We start from the raw sequence: 16,181 nt of genomic DNA on the forward strand, positions 1-16,181 counted from the left end.
GCTGAACGCAGACAAGGATTTTCGATAAAGAAAAAAAAAAAAAAAAAGAAAAAGGGCTAAGGCGATTTAAAGGGGGAAAAGTTGTTTGTGCGGGAGAAGTTCGATTTGAGTTTCGCGGTTAGGTTTAACGCGGACATATGTCAATGTTTGCCCTCCGGCACACACGGTTTTACGCTCATCTGGTTACTTCGTCCTGTCCGGACCCTTCTTTTCGTTCAGATGACCGTAGATCGACGGGTTTCCACCCTTGCCGCTCTCACCGTGGCGGGCGCGAGAGAAATGGCCTATGCAGAGAACACCGATTTGCATACCACTTTAAATTCAATTGGAAATTAAATGATCATAGTTTCTGGCAGAACGACGAACTCGCGTTGGTAAGACAGTCGGGGAAGCGTCCAAGTTTCGTTCTTACGTTCTGTATAATCTTTGACTTAACTCCTCGCTAACGAGACCAACTTGGACGGTACATATCGTTTAGCTTGGAAACTATTTGCACTTGACATTCGTCTTAAGTTTCTGGTTTTCTCTTGTTCGTGCATTATACCGCCATCGAGTGGTACATGAACGTTGGTGGAACAGCTCGGTTCGTCAGTTCGTCAGGCAGACGAGAGAGAGAGAGAGAGAGAGAGAGAGTAAGGGGAAGAAAGAGAGAGAAAGGTATTGTGTGAAATGGTACATTCAACCAAGTTAGGTGGAGAGGCTGAAGTTTCGTGTTAGCAATGGCTGCGATTCGGGGCTGAAAATCGAGCTGTCTGAAGCTTGAACCGAAGCAACATTAATGGTAAGCAAATTTATAAACTCGCGGTTCGAAGCAATCAAACTGCATTTTTCCAATTTCGATTAATTTTCTACGAACGGTTTTAAATACCGAAAAGCCACGCGAATACACAATTTTATAAAAATCTTTCTCAAGTCGTTTCAGACCTAAAAAATGCAGTTTAAAGGTGGTAAAAAAGGTTACGTATATTAATTATTTTGATAATGTTTCCATCATTGATGACGTGTTGGAATAAATCTGCAATTGATAATAAGCAAGAAGCCAGCGAATTTATAAGAAAATGAAGAATAACAGAAGAGTGAGGAAGAACCAAGATCAAACGTAGTTTATAGACATCCGTAGAGTTCTGAAGAAGGTGTGAATAGAGCGTTCTCGGTAATGAGGAACCTACTGGCTAAGCAGCCAACCATCCGGCAGCCCGTCTATCTAGCCAACCCCGTGTTTCATCCCCCCATATCCATTCTCCATCCGTTCCTATCCCTTGGCGTTTCTTCTTCACACCCAACCCCTGAACCGGCCTCTGGCACTGCTGTTGCCTCTGCTACTGCGGACCCTCTTCCACGCCTAGGAAGGTTTGTTCGCATCACAGCCTCCATTTTAACCTCTGTTGGCTGAGCGATGGTTTTCGTCCGCGAAAGAAGCCGAAAGCGACTCAAAAAAAAAAAAAAAAGGAAAAAAAGGAAAAGACGAAGGAAAGGAAAAGAAAACGAAAGAAGAAAAAAACACGGAAAATGTTTGCCTCGAATGCCTGCCGGAAGTTGCGCTTTGGCTTTTCTTTTACGATAGATTGATTCCCTGTTTCATACGCAGACGGTTCGATCTTTCGATAATGCGATGTTAAAACCGCACCAAGTGACCAATCGTAATTTTCTTTGCCTCGATTAAATCGACCTGTTTATCGTGCTTTCCACGTTATCTATTTCCTAGTCGATGGTTCTTTGAAGCGAAACGTTTCAACCCTGTGTTTACCTTACTCTCTACGCTCTACTGATTTCCATGACACTCGTTAATGCAATCCGGCCAAGTTGCTCGCCGCGAACGGAACGGAAGAGAACAGAACGGAATAACCGCGCGACCGAGCTTCTCGGGTAAGATAAAGAACGGAGAAGAGAAGTCGAGGAGGGAGAATGGAGGAGAGGGCGTAGCGAGGAAAGAGAGAAATCGAACAGGGGATTCTCTCGCGGGAGAAGCGAGAGCGACGGAGGAGAAATCGGAGAGGAACGAGAGAAACAGGGCGAGCTTACAGAGGAATCCTTTAGTTAGGTTGGAAAAGCGTAGACACGGCTGAAAGTTGAAAGGATTTGCCCGGATTAAGACGCGATAACGAGCTTCGCTCGCTCTCGAAAAGCCGCCCTTAAGAGGATCACGAACGACGCCGATTCCATGATTGGCTGATTATCCGGCAAAAGTAATAGCGGCGGTTTATTGTTTTACCGATCCTGACACTTCAACCCCGCAGCAAGAGATTCTCCACTTGGTAACACCCTTCGCGAACATAAGAGAGATGAAAGATCCGCTGCGGACCACCGAGACAAAAGTAACCGACGGCGCATAGAAAACGATAGCAATTAGATAAATTGTCAGCCAAGAGGGACAATCGAGCTTGCCTTTGAAGCGTTTCCGTTGTACACGAGCTACGAGAAACGGTTGACACGAGCACGGAGAAAGGAGCGTTTTGTTTTTTTTTTTTTGTCTTTCTTTTCCTCCCTCTGCCACCCTTCTCCATTTTCTCCCTTTTCCGCGTTACTCCTTCCTTTCGCGACGTGAAACCGTCGGACGATTGGCAACCGACGCACGAATGTACTCAAGGCTTTTTTCGATTTTCCATGGAGATCGGATCGAGCACGCCTAGGTGTCTCTGCACCGGGAAGAATTGGCAGGCCACAAAAGCGACGATGGAAAAGAACGCCCAATCGAAAGACAATGGACTTCAACCCCCCGAACGGAGAACCTCCGCATACACGTCACGTCACCTATTATTGCGATAACAGCTAATCAGTCGTAGGGATCCGACAAGTGTCACGAGATGCGATCGCAGCGTGAATCGTAGACGTTCCGGAAGAAGAGAAACGACAGGCATTTTCCATTCCGCTCCACGCTAGGGAACTTCGATCCGACCTAGAATTCGGACTTCAAGTCCTTCTCCTCGGGGTGAAAACAAAACCGGATAATTAAATTCTAGTCAGAAAGAAACGAGACTTCGGTCGAAATAAATAGAAGTTCAAAGTCGTTTGGTCAGTCGGTCGACTGGCTAGAGTCTTGCAAGTGCATGTAAATTGAAAAGGAGACGGATCGAGGATGAGAAGGAGGAGGAAGAGGAGGAGGAGGAGAAAGAAGAAGAAGAAGAAGAAGAGGGTCTTCCTGATGGGGTGAGACAGATTGTTATACCTAAACAAATCGGAGGGGGATTGTTTGCAGTGGCATCGTTTTACGCATGAGGCCGCGACCGTTCTTTATTCCTTTCTCGATTCTCGAGAGCCGATGCCACTTGAACGAGCTGGAGTGCAAGCGAATGCACGGGACGAATAAGGACGAAACTCGGCGAAATAAAGCTAGAGAAGTGGGAAGGAAAGAAAGAAAAAACGAAGGAGAGAGAGAAAGAGAGCAGGGAGGAGAGGGAGAGTGGGAGAGAGAAAGGGAGTCGCGAGTCGGTATTCTCTGGGTAGGTCGCCGGTCACCCCCGCAGCTTAGCTTTGATCTACGCCGGCCTCCAGAACTACCACCCCCGCGCACGCACGCCCCACTGTTATTTTATCCACTTGGAGAACGCTTCAGAGAGTCGAAGGTGCTCTTAACCGTGCATGCTCTGGTGCTCGTAGCCATCGTTGGTAAAGGAATGACGCCTGTGCGATTGTTTTTTCATATTCGTCCGCCCTCTCTCTTTCCACCCCCGCGGACGTACAGAGGAGACGTGTTCTTTTTTTCGGTTGCTGTTTATCAAACGAATTCATTGTCTCGTTAGGGAAACATTTCTCTTGGTATTCGAGTCACTGGACCAAAATGGCATTCTTTGCTCGAGTAATGGATACAACGTACGACAACTGTGAAAAAAGTTTTCTGTTATCTAACTGGAGAACTGTGGCATGTGTACGCGATTCTTTGATCCCTTAAAAAAAAAAAAAAAAAAGAGAGAGAAAAAGAATCGTAGCTACACAATGTATCTCGCATAAAAAAAAATTCCTTTGTGAATCGAGCAAAGAGGACGCTAGGTACACGAAGCCAAGTTTGATTAGATTGAAACTGATCCGCGTTACGGATGGATATGATCGAACGTCGTTGCTGGAGGAATTTCGAGGCTAGCACGAAACGACGACGAGGATGACGATGTCGCACCTGAGGTTTAAAAGACGACAATTAGATGACGTAGTCGGTAGTCGGTGTAACCTCGGCTGACGGATTCTCCATATTCATGGGAGATCAGCGCGCGTTTAGTCGGGGGAAACGCCGGTAAGTTGATCAAAGGCACGGCTGCGATGTCGAGGTCCTCACAGCCCCTGCGAACCTTTCGCTCTTTATTACTCAAACAACTCCCCGGCCCGGCCCGAAGCTCAACTGTACTTTTCAAATAATGATCCCGTCATATTGTATACCTTTGCATTTTTGCATTAACAACCGCGCGCTTTCTTTAATGTTTCGAGTTCTCCTCGTGGGGGTCCGTATCGGTTTTGCTTCCGGAGGTGAGGACAGGAGGGTGCACGCGGAGAAATGAAAAGAGAGTTCTTTCTCTCTTTCTCTTTTTATCTCTCTTTCTTCGTCTTCTTTTTCATCGAAATCTCTGTCTAAAGAAACGAAGGATTCGTCACCATTCCGGTCCATTTTCATCATTCCAAGAGAAATATAACGAGTGCGAACGAGTGCAAGATTCAGCTCTCTTTCGGAAGAATCAAAGTTTTCTTCAGATGACTCGTCGTACGTTTCAAAAAATTATTTTTCGTGCCATGATCAGTCATATATTGTTTGATCGCACATTGAGCTTCGATGACCTATAGTTCCCATTAATTAATAAGAATCAGTCATCGATCGGTCCTTCCTTCAATTCGAAATAAAGCGTCACTTTGATCGTTCCACGACTAGTGACGCGTTATCGCGTCAAAGAATGGCGATAACACGGTTTCTCGCTCATGGGTTTAAGAGCCGTGTGAAACAACGAAGAACCTCGCGGCAAACAGGTGTGACGATGGCATCGCCGGTTTAATCCCGAGCGACGCTCCGTCTCAACGAGTTTGACACCGGGTTGTCACCGGAACTCTGTGGAAACGGAAAATGAAAAAGGCTGAACGAGATCTTACATGTCTGCCGATTCTCTAGTGAACGGGAAACCACACGGCCCGACATCACTCTTCTTCTCTCTCTCTCTCTCTGTGCCTCTCTCGTTCTCTCTGCTGTCTCCTTTGCGCTTTCTCTATACGGTAGTGCGATTCAAATGGAATTAAACGCACTTTTCTCAGCCCCTGTCCGTGTGCCACCGCTTCCATTGCACGTTTACACGCAGACAACCGTGGCACACTCGCGAAAAGATCGCGCAGCGGCACGCCGCCATTTAATTACGCCTTGAAAAGGTTGGTGGTAGGCAGACAGGTCGGCAGGTCTGTAGGTTGATACAGAGCGGTAGTAAAGGCCGAATGTATACTTACTTCCGTCCTTGCGGACTCTGGCCTCCGTACCTCCTGGCTGCTGCTTTCGCCCAGTGCAAACATGGATATGAAAGGTTGAGCTTTTGCCCCTTTGGCAAAAGCCTTCCAGGACCTCCGGTCCCCGGCTGTCTTTCCGTCTGACTGCGACTCCGGGATATGGCTGCGATAAAATTTGCTCTTCTCTCGTGACGTCGAGAGAGATTACAGTTATCCTGGCGAAGCCACACGGCCATCATGCAAATTGAAACCGTTCCCTCTTCCTCTCTCGTTCTCTCATTCTCTCTCTCTCTCTCTCTCTCTCTTTCTCGCTGTTTCGTTCTATCTCACCACTCAGCTTGCTTCTTCTATCTCTTTGTAAATACGTAAATATCTTTGGCGATTTTCTCTCCTGCAAAGCAGTTTCATTGTATTACCGTTTGTTTATTGTGACACGGGCGCCGAGTTGCAATTAATTTGTGCCTCGAGTGTCACCTGTCTCCCGTGTCCCTTTTGTGGTCGTTTGATGACTTGCCTACAGTCTTCGTACTTCTCTCTCTCTGGTTGCACTTGGTAACCCTGGCTAGTGGTTGGTTTGTTGCCGCCGATGTCTGAAAAGAGCGAACCCTTTAATCACGTATAGCCGTTTGTAAAATTCATCTCTGCACACCAAATATTTTTTTCACGAAAGTTCTTCAAAAACATCGTTCTTTAAATTTTGAACGGCCTGTATCTATAGAAATTTGAAGGAGAATTCTCGAAACGTCTTTTTTTCATCCGATCCACTGAGCAGAGGCTTAGGCACAAAACCATTATCGATCCTCGTCGAATCACAGGGACACGTATAAATTTTTCTACGCTCCGATAGACATTCCGGCTCGTTCTTACGTCGGAATCGTGCAATAACGCAAAGTCGACGAGAGAAACCGAATAAGAAATATAATTTCAACGCATGTCAAGCGGAAGATATTCGACATTTGTGCTGCCCCGTATCCAACAGATCCTTGCATTATGGGATTATCATTACGTGTGGCAAATATCTATTATAGAGCGTGGATGTTTCTGGCACGACATTCAGTAATATCGGCTAAGGCGATTACATTCGAGGCTACCTGTGTTTGGCTCTCCTTTGTCGAACGTTTCGACGAAACGATGTCAAAGAAACCCATGACGTTACGAGTACCATAATGACTCACGGCGTTTTTGTCATGTAATCTTTACTGCATCAGAAAAGACACATAAACATTTACAAAACGGATATATTTTAACAAATATATTTTATATATTTTTCTAGCCCTGACAAAGGGCTAATTTCATTGGAAACCTTTTTTTTTTTTTTTTTTTTACGGCATCTGCCGGTCGAGGAGATGCTGACATCTGGACGCAGAACGGGATAGATTGCCTCGCTCGAGCCACGCAAATAGGGGTGGAATTCGGTCGATAATGCAGTGAACGCACCCTTGTAAATACACCACTCCCCAGCGTTAGTAACAACTGGTAATACCTTATCTTCTCGAGGTTCACGTTTGCAATGTGATTCGTTAACTTTCAGACCATCTGGCAGTCTCTAATCAGCCGTAGGTATCGGCAAAAATATTTCAATATCTTGCCTTGATCCTTATCGAGGGAGATTATTTTATTTTTGTCGTATTTTCTTCGAATAATGAGGATTCTTTTCCTCGAGGTATTTAAGGAATCGAAATAGGTCAAGTGAAGCGAAGCCATCCGGGAATCGATGCGGACTCCGAAAATCAGACAGCGCGACAAAATTATTCATGCGTCCTCGTCGCCCTGCAAATAGAGCCTGATAACTTACTCGTCATTTCATTTTTCCGGCCGTAAAATATTCGTACGTCAGAGCACGAACTGTCACGATCGCACATCAGAGCGGGAACTGGTCCGGAGAATTCACAGGTACTGGCAAAGTGCCTTCGTTCTAAAACGCGAAATGGACATGGTGTAAGCGTGAAAGCGTGAAGGATCGTGGAAACTGTTTGGGATAACTGTCCGCCAGACTTAATGGCAATCTAAGAATAAATTTATGTCGGCTGTCTACTCAAAATGCTAATGCAGCTGCGAAATATTAGCGAGAAAAAGATAGAAGAAGAGAAGAAAGAGAGAGAGAGAGAGAGAGAGAGAGAGAGAGAGAGAGAAGCTGCCTCAAAGTCAACGTGCTTGGTTACAGTGTGCTTGTACTATTTAGAAGGCCCGACTGACGTGTTTGTAAATTTCGCATCATAATCATTCATGCGCCTGTCCGTCGTTGTTATCCAACGATAAAAATAAATTGTTCTTCGTAGATCTTAATTATATGCCTGCGTTTCTAATTAAGAGTTCGTTAAGCCAGGGATAATTAAAATTGATAAACTTCTATCGCAGTGGCTCTGCTAATTAACTCTTTCTGTGTTTTCGCCATTTTTCTTTTTTTCTTTATACTTTCTTTCCATTTATTTTTATTGCTTCTTGTAACATGTTTCGCCTCTGTCTATACGTCCCCTCTCCTTTGCTTTTTTTGCACGTCGAAATAGGTAAAATTGTGTGCAAATTAAAAAAGATAATTAAAAAGAAACGTAAAAAGAAACAGAAGGGACTAGAAGGAAGGATAAATACATCTGATTCCGAGATCTTCCGAGATGAACAAGGAGACGTAGAAAAAAGAAAAGGACAAGCGTCGATAACGCTTTATCGGCATCAAGTCTATTAACGATAAAGCCGCGCATTACGTATTTAATCACGCCCAGGAATCAAAAGCATTATCTCTACGTGAGAGGAGACATGTGTGATTACACGTCTCCCATCGCGGTGTCAACAAACCAATCAATGCGTATACGCTATCTGGTTAAGTATACTTCTTTCACGTCCTTGCATAAAGATACAACAGGGGAAAGGGATAAAAGTCGACCAATTATTACGTAATCCGGCTTCTAATTAGATTGCCGCGATACAAAATGCTCGTTATTCGGATTAAGACAATAAAAGGGAAGAAAATATAAATAAGAGATTCTATCCCCGGCCACTAGTCGGGGGCTATTTGCATTGAATTAAAAGCGCTCGGAGTACCGTAATTTTTCGGAAATATCTCTCTTTAACACACAGTCTCTCTTGACCAGCGCGAGCAATAAAAAGTGATAAACACGCACGCGGACGCTCGGATACAATGACAGACCTTGCGTTTAAATATACGTATATTTACGTAGAGATGGCCAATCGTTTCTGAAAATTACTCACTGCCGCGACAAGGTGCAACTTACAACATCCAGATAAAGTGCTCGTGTCTTTTTCCACGCTTTGTTTCGCTCGGCGGAGACACAGCGCGAGGAAGAAAGTAAGGAGATTCCAATTTCTCTCATTTTTCACGCTATCGTTCTCAGGAATTCGCGAATCGTTTCACCGATATTACACACAGGAAATATCACCACGAAACGAGAGCACGCAGCGTGAATCGAAGCTTCGTGCATTTTCAAACAATGGATAGATGTTTTTGAGATAACACAGGAGCGGTTGGTGAATAGAGGCAAATAACGCGCGAGCACGACGGCCCACGTGAATTAATTCGCTCGCGACTCGTTTTCCACTGTTGGAGTCATTGTTTTCATTTTTATCGAACCGCCATTCGAATAATTCCTCTCCGTGTAATTAGTGTAATTATGAGAAAAACAAATTATCCCGGGATTTTCCCGCGAATTCCCGGAGCTGCGTACATACCGCTGCCAGTGAACGGCAATGACTGCCGATCGATTGATTGAATCGAAACAAAATTGTTAACGGCGAGAACGGTACACGAGGAAGGTGCAAAACTGTGTTTTTGACGACGGGGCACAACGGGGTCGGCCACTTCGAAAATTGCGCTTCGAAAGAACCGGCATTAATCTCAATTAAAGGCCCCCCAAGGCCGCTCTATCGGAACTTTTCGTGTAATTCTATTTCCCCCGTTTCAATCGAATTTAAATTCGATAATCTGATTCGACGAAATTGCGCCCGATTTGCATTGGAAAATTTCGATGCGCGCCGCTCGGTCGCACCTGACGCGTGCGAATAAACTTTTCGAGGACAATAGGAGACGGTGAAGCGAAGGAGAAGATCGTGGATGGTGGAGAGCGAGAGAGACAGAAAGAGAGAGACAGAGAGAGACAGAGAGAGTAGAGCCTCGACTACGATCAGTCTCGTAAAAATGACATCTGATTATCAGCGTCACGTAGCAGCATGATGCCTTTAATTAATGAGAACCACGGTCACGTGATCGCCATCACAGTTCCAATTATCTAACTCTGGTAGATGGAGAGAGAGAGAGAGAGAGAGAGAGAGAGCGCGCGCGCAAGAGACAGATAAAGAGAAGCAGATAGAGAGAGAAGGGGGAGAAGGAAAAACGGAAAACCGAAGGAAAGAAAGAAATGTTCAATATCGCGGCAACGAGCACATTCCGCTCGATTGAGGGATTTCCGCAATTAGTATGAAAGCGGTCGCACTTGAATTGTCGTCGATGTTTACGCTCCGCGGAATAGAAACGCGTATCTGAGTGGTTGAAAGTGTGCGGATGGTGCACGCGACACACAACGCCGGCTATAATTTCAGAAGAATTCACGTAATTTCGAGCGAAGGAGAACGAGTGCTGTTTGGTGAGTTAACGAGTCGTTTAAAATTCTACGAAATCTCGTTTTTTCGCTACCGGAACCGACGCCCCGCCACCCAACACAGCGACGTTGAAAGTTTTTTTCCAATCTCCCCCGGCCCCGTGTTTCCTCGGTCGCTTCCATGGACGCGAGACGGTGTAATTGTCGCTCTCGGTCGCGAATTCGAATGAGAAAGGGAAAGAGAGAAAATTTCACGCGATTCGATTAAACGATCGTATTCGTGAAACCTTCGCCAGCCAGAACGTTTGATTACCAAGCAGGACGCGATGCTCGCGTAATAAACTAACCAGTAAAACAATTTTTCAAGGCTGGTGGTAGTAACGTTTCGCCCGTGAACGAGAACCCTGAACATTTCCCAGACCAGAGAAAAGTCGAGACGAAGGAAGCGAACGCTAACGAACTATATTGTGGACAAAATAAATCGAAAATAAAAAACAAGGTAACGCGGCTGGATGTTCCGTAGCCGCGTATCCTACCGCTCTCTTCCCGTCTTCCGACGGAAAAGGGAACTTGTTTGTTTTATTCGCTGGCTTCGATTCGCCCGAAGAGATTATAGCGATTCAGATGAGAAAAAGAGAAAATCACGCTTCTCGAGAGGAGTAAACTTCTCTTTCTCTCTCCCGTCTTTCTCTCCTTTTCACGACGACAGGAACGATCGTCTGCTACTTACATCTATTCCCTTATCCCTGAACATGCCAGCTGCTCACGCTAGATATATACAATACGTGTACATACATATGTGTGTAATATATTCGCGCTCGATCGCAATAAAGCGTCCTTATCGATCGGATGGCACCGGTAAATCAATTATATGCTGAATTTCTATTCTCTGCGTCACACAGCCTTTTACATTTTCGTTTTCTACGGTACGTCGCCGGGATCAACGAACTCATTTCCTCTTCTTTCGATCAGTGGCCCGATTTTAAAGGGGTCAGTACCATCGCGCTCCCAGATGTAATCACTTCAATACAAATACCAGTCAGTCCCCTTTGTAATTCCCCTTATCGTGCCTAGTAATTACTATTGCCACCCCGGCCAAGTTCTTTGTCCATTTGGTAAATATATTCGAGCCGTGTCGTAAAGAACTTCGCATCGATACGGGAAGAAGGTCGACGATTTCTCCAGCTAGCTGCACTGCGAGGAAATTAGCCAAATAGATTTCTCCCCTTGATACGTGGTACGATACGATACGATATGATACGATACGATCTCAGCTCGATTTTTATACGAAATATTGAAAAAGAGGAAGAGAGGAATCGCAGTCGAGATACTGAAAACACGTGGAATAGAGTGAAATTAAACGGAATTATTGAGTGGGATAGAAATCTGGAGTAATATCATAACAGGAAGTAATTTCATCGAATAACCAGTTATTGAGTTATTTAATTATTGGAAAATGTTACATAATAATATCATTTAACGAAGACGCCTTTACGCAAAGAGAATCCTGTCATAAAATTTCAAAGGCAACTTGGTGATTGCAGATATTTCAAAAGCATGGGAGAAGAAGGAGCAATCGCAATGTCGAGCCAGTTGGGCCAGAAGAAAGTCGACGTTGAAAACCCCCACTTGGGTTCTTCGAATAGTTGGGCAAATTCAGAAGTCTCCTCTGTCACGAAACGAAACATATGCAGCACGTGCGTTACCATTGTTGACCTCGTTAACCATGTACTTATCGTTTCTCTGACAGTGTTCACCTTGTACTACACGGTGGGTCCGTACGTGTCCCAGATACACGCAACCCTTTGCACTCTCGGGGTACGTATATCAACCGTTACACTTGTATTTGTTTGAAATGTACATTCTCATCTGTGCTTGTTGAGCTACAACGTTTTCACAGTCAATGCGAAATCTTTCCCTTTGCCGTTTCAACCCGTCTTCTTAACGAACAAAAATGTCCAGACAAACGTACAGACGGTCGACGCAAAGTAAGAAATTCGGGCGAAAGTTTCTCACGGTTTAATCGTCGAGAAGAAGGCGAAAGCTGCTTTGATCGCCGCGAGGCAAAAGGAAGGAATAAAGGAAGAGCGAAAAGAAGAAGAAGAAGAAGGAAAGAAAAAAAGAGAAGATTAGAAAGAACCTTAGAGTAAAAGTTTCGCGTGTAACCTTGCCCAAGAATACCCTCCGTGACGATTACCGTCCGATTCAAATTGCACCATTTATTTCTCACTTACACACGCCTCGTGCCTACCACACGGTAACGGCGAAATCGAAATTCAACTACGGGACCGAGTTCTCCCTATTCGAAACTAGCTCTCTCCTTCCATCCTCAGGGGGAAGGAGAGACGGCGCGGCTAACCAAAGTGGCCAAAGAAGTTCTAACGACTTCGCCGAACGACTGCAACTTCCGTAACCACTGACGACTCAATCTTACCCCTTTTCAGTACATCCTGATGATGTCGGAAGCCATTGTCGTGTTCGCCGATGACGGTGTCCTGACGAACTTTCTTACGCATCGTGCCAAGAAACACCTCCACTGGGTCCTGCAGCTTCTTGGCCTGATCCTCGTCATTGCCGGCTTCGTGCCTATGTATCTGGCGAAGCACTCCCACCACTTCAAGTCGTACCACGCGATTCTAGGTATCACGTCTCTGGTCGTGATGGTGTTTTTAACCGTGACCGGCTACCCTGTTTTCGTCGCGGCGAAACTTCGACAGGTAGTAAGACCGGTAGTAATTAAGTTCGGCCACAACTTCCTGGGTATATCGTGCTTCGTGATCGGTATGGCGTCGCAGTGCTTGGGCTACAAGTACACATCGCAAATGAATACTCCGTCGGTGAACGTTACGACGATCTGTATAATCGTGTGTGTTTCGATAACCTTGCTCTCGGTCAGGAAAGCTCTTCCAACTCTCTTTCAACAGTCCGCGAGATTATTTCGATAAAGAAACAACGGAATCTAGCCGTCGAATCTAGATCGGTGTTGCAGCTCGAGTACCAAAGTACGAGTCGAGGAATTTTATCGCGTTGTTTCTTTCGAAAGAGGGAGAAAAAGTGAAATGAAAACATTGATTTAGACGAGAAGGAAGGCTTGAAATCGTGGAAAACGTCAACTTATTATCGCGGCCTCTTTCGGTTAGGCAAACGTCTTTCGATAAGCAAACGGCTGTTACGACATAATTCGATTCTTGAAACGGTAGGCGAAACACGATTCACGCGCGTCAGCCTGATCGCAGCTGTATCCTGTATATATTGGAAAATACGTATTGCATCAACGAATGACGCGATCCCAACGAGTAATCAAAGTTCAATTATATAAAGTCATTACGCAGCAATGTTTCGAACGTATGTACATATGTGTCACCGCGCCGTTGTTACACGGCGATTCAAAAACGGACAGAGCCCGGCGGGCGTTTCTGTTTTCCGCGAACAAGACGATTAGCGTTGCATTATCATTTTGCCATTGAATTACATCGAAATCGTTCTTCCTCCGTCGGTAGCAGGCGTATTATTCATCGAGCCACGTGCTGTTATCTGTCAATCGATGATCTGGCACATCTGGCAATTCGATTAACTCTGGAATACCGCAAGGGAATACAATGGTCCCTGTTCATTTTTGTTTTCAGCCATTTTCGCGATATTCTAGCTCTTTGTTATTTATGCCTTCAGACGAAACTAAAATTACTCGCCCGATTGATCCGGATTTGTTCGAAACAAGTGGTTTCTATGTTAATAAAATTACTCTCGCGTGCGTACAAATTTTTATCTGTTTATTTATTTATCTTCGCGTAACGGCGATAGACACATAGTTGCAGCGTCGAAAGAATTAACGCGCATCGAAGTGTGAAATGTTGCGCGTACATTTAGCTCGTTATTGTCTGCTGAAAACTTTAGATTCGCAATTAACGCATTCGTCGACACACGATAAACTCGATGAAACTATCGTTTCAGAAAACGTTTGAAAAAGTTGTACGCTCTCGTCGACGCGCACCCGCCCGTGCACTCGCGTATATTTATTTGGCTCGACGTCGACACGCGAAACGTCTAACGAAATTCGCCGTCTGTAACGAATATTTATTCGCACGTGGCATCTGATTGCTATATTGGAAGGCGCAGACGACGCTTTCTCCAGCACGCGTGTACCCCGTATATACACGGTGCAAATATGTGGACGTATATTCATGTTCGAGCAAATACACACATACGGATGACGTTTACCCGAGCCAAACGTGAACGCATTTAATTAGGAGACTTCCGTCTCCTCCTCCATTACCTCACAGTTGACTTTCCTTTTTCCTTCTTCCATCGCGGCAGAAACGAAAATTGAAAAAGCAACGCGATCTCACGTTTGACAAACGCGACTCGAGAGACGTTAATTTAATGCGAAACGTTTGTCTCAGCGGCAATCGACGCGACCTAATCTCCGTGCGCTGGAGTATCGCTGAAAATCATCATCCGTTCGGAGGATTCGTTGGAGAATCGTCAGTTCGAACGCTCGGCGAAGCTTTTTGCCAGGGAAATTATTTAAATGGAAACCCGTTACATCGGGGATATCGTTCGCTAGAAAACATTTGTATTCTCGGCGTGGCTCGGCGTTACGTGAAATATTTGAACGCCTTATAGAAAGTAATTCCCGTTTCGCGTTTCATGTTCGCTGCAAAAAAATCCGTACTATTTTCCCAGTTGTTTTTTCTTCCTCCCTCTTTTTCTCTTTTTTCCTCTTTTTTTGTTTCAATGCACCATCGCTCGTGTTCCGGTGTTAATTGGTCACGGTGTTGGATTTAAATCATCGTACTGGTTATCGCATTTGCAAATTCGCTCGGAGATTTCGGCTTATTTTAAACTGCGGAGGCAAAAAAAGGGGGCGGGGGAGAGAAAAAAGAAATGCCGCGGCAGAAAATAAAACACGCGCTCGCGCGAAATGAGAAAGAAAAATACGACAGTATAATATGAATCCGATGGAATTATTAATCATTACAGTTCGTTATCGTTATTGTTTGTGCTCGTCGATTGATTCGAATTAGCTTGTTAAACCGTTAATTAAATTATTCGTCCCTTTATTAATTCGTTACATGCTAAATAAACGGCTCTAAATAAACTTTCCGAACGATATTTTTTCATCTGCTGAAATGCCGATTCGGAAAAACGGTACTCTATTTTCCGAGGAGCAAACGAGGAGTGAGTATAATGCACCTGTAACAGCGCTGGCCGCATGCTAAAATATGTAAAATTTTAATTAGAATTACATATCGTACCCCGTTTGTACCGACGAAAAATGGAATAAAGCTTTTGAAATCCTGTGTGAGAACGCCACGGTCCAGATACCTACCCCCGTGACGTCTAAGTTATTATAAATATTAACGTTATGTTCGAGCAACTGGAAGGGTACGTATGCACGTATACGCATGTACATACATAGTTTAAACTCCGTTAACGCCGAGTTCACCTATTGTATGAATAATTCACCCTCTCGCCGTCAACTTATAACGCATTAAATATTCACAGGGCGTACGTTAAATTCGCGCAGACGTTTGAATTTTTCATATTAAGACCAGCTGGTCGCTCATTTTCAACGTGTCTCTCTTCGTGATCTTTCATCCATATCGAATCGCACGGCGCCTAAATAATATTGAAAGTAACAGGGCGGTGGAGGAAAAAGAGAGAAGAAAGGAAAGAAGGGAAAATGGGAAAGGGTAACGAATTCGAGGAGAATCGACGTGCGAAGCGCTCGCGCGAAAGTTCCACGGGTGTTTGATAGAGGAGGGTGGGAGGGAGGCTGGGGAGGAGGCCATGCAAAAAGTTTGCTGAAAACCTATTTTAAACGCATGGCCACCGAAACGCCGAGCCCGAGCAAATTAATCACGAATTACCGACGAGAAAGAGGAAAGTTACAATGTCTCGCGACGATTCTGCGGACCGGAATCATTCCCGCTGGAGAATGGAGTTAAAACAAAAACAGCCGACACACACACACACACACACACACACACACACACACACACACATACACACAAAAAAAAGAAGAATTGGAGCAATTCGAGGCGCTTTTTACGCGCAAATTTGAATGCCAGTTCCGTGGCAGCGCGCAGTTACCACATCACCGCAGACGTTTCTCCATTATTGCCGCACGCACAGACTCCTCTCCTCTTCTCTCTTCCAGAGAGAGAAGCCTTAATCCACAGTTTCTCTCCTCCCGCCGTCAGAGAGGCAGCACCCTAAAAA

The 16,181-nt window shown here is 45.0% G+C and overlaps 1 protein-coding gene and 1 long non-coding RNA gene across 2 annotated transcripts in view; both read left to right on the forward strand.

Annotated features, from left to right (window-relative positions):
• Positions 1–604: 604 nt before the first annotated feature.
• The window catches only part of LOC122535989, a 27,002-nt gene continuing 11,425 nt past the window's right edge, over positions 605–16,181 (forward strand). Inside the window, exons 1-2 of the long non-coding RNA XR_006308311.1 lie at positions 605–657; positions 13,015–16,181. The exon at positions 13,015–16,181 is cut by the window's right edge and continues 466 nt beyond it. This is a non-coding gene — a long non-coding RNA (uncharacterized LOC122535989). The remainder of the gene's footprint in view (positions 658–13,014) is intronic.
• LOC122535988 (transmembrane reductase CYB561D2) lies at positions 9,775–13,710 on the forward strand. Its single transcript, XM_043667964.1, has 3 exons — positions 9,775–10,004; positions 11,504–11,777; positions 12,404–13,710. The coding sequence occupies exons 2-3, from the start codon at positions 11,517–11,519 to the stop codon at positions 12,902–12,904; spliced, it is 762 nt and encodes a 253-aa protein (XP_043523899.1). The 5' UTR covers positions 9,775–10,004; positions 11,504–11,516; the 3' UTR covers positions 12,905–13,710.

Source organism: Frieseomelitta varia, unplaced genomic scaffold, assembly GCF_011392965.1.
Source record: "Frieseomelitta varia isolate USP_RPSP 00005682 unplaced genomic scaffold, Fvar_1.2 scaffold_791, whole genome shotgun sequence".
Lineage (NCBI taxonomy): Eukaryota > Metazoa > Arthropoda > Insecta > Hymenoptera > Apidae > Frieseomelitta > Frieseomelitta varia.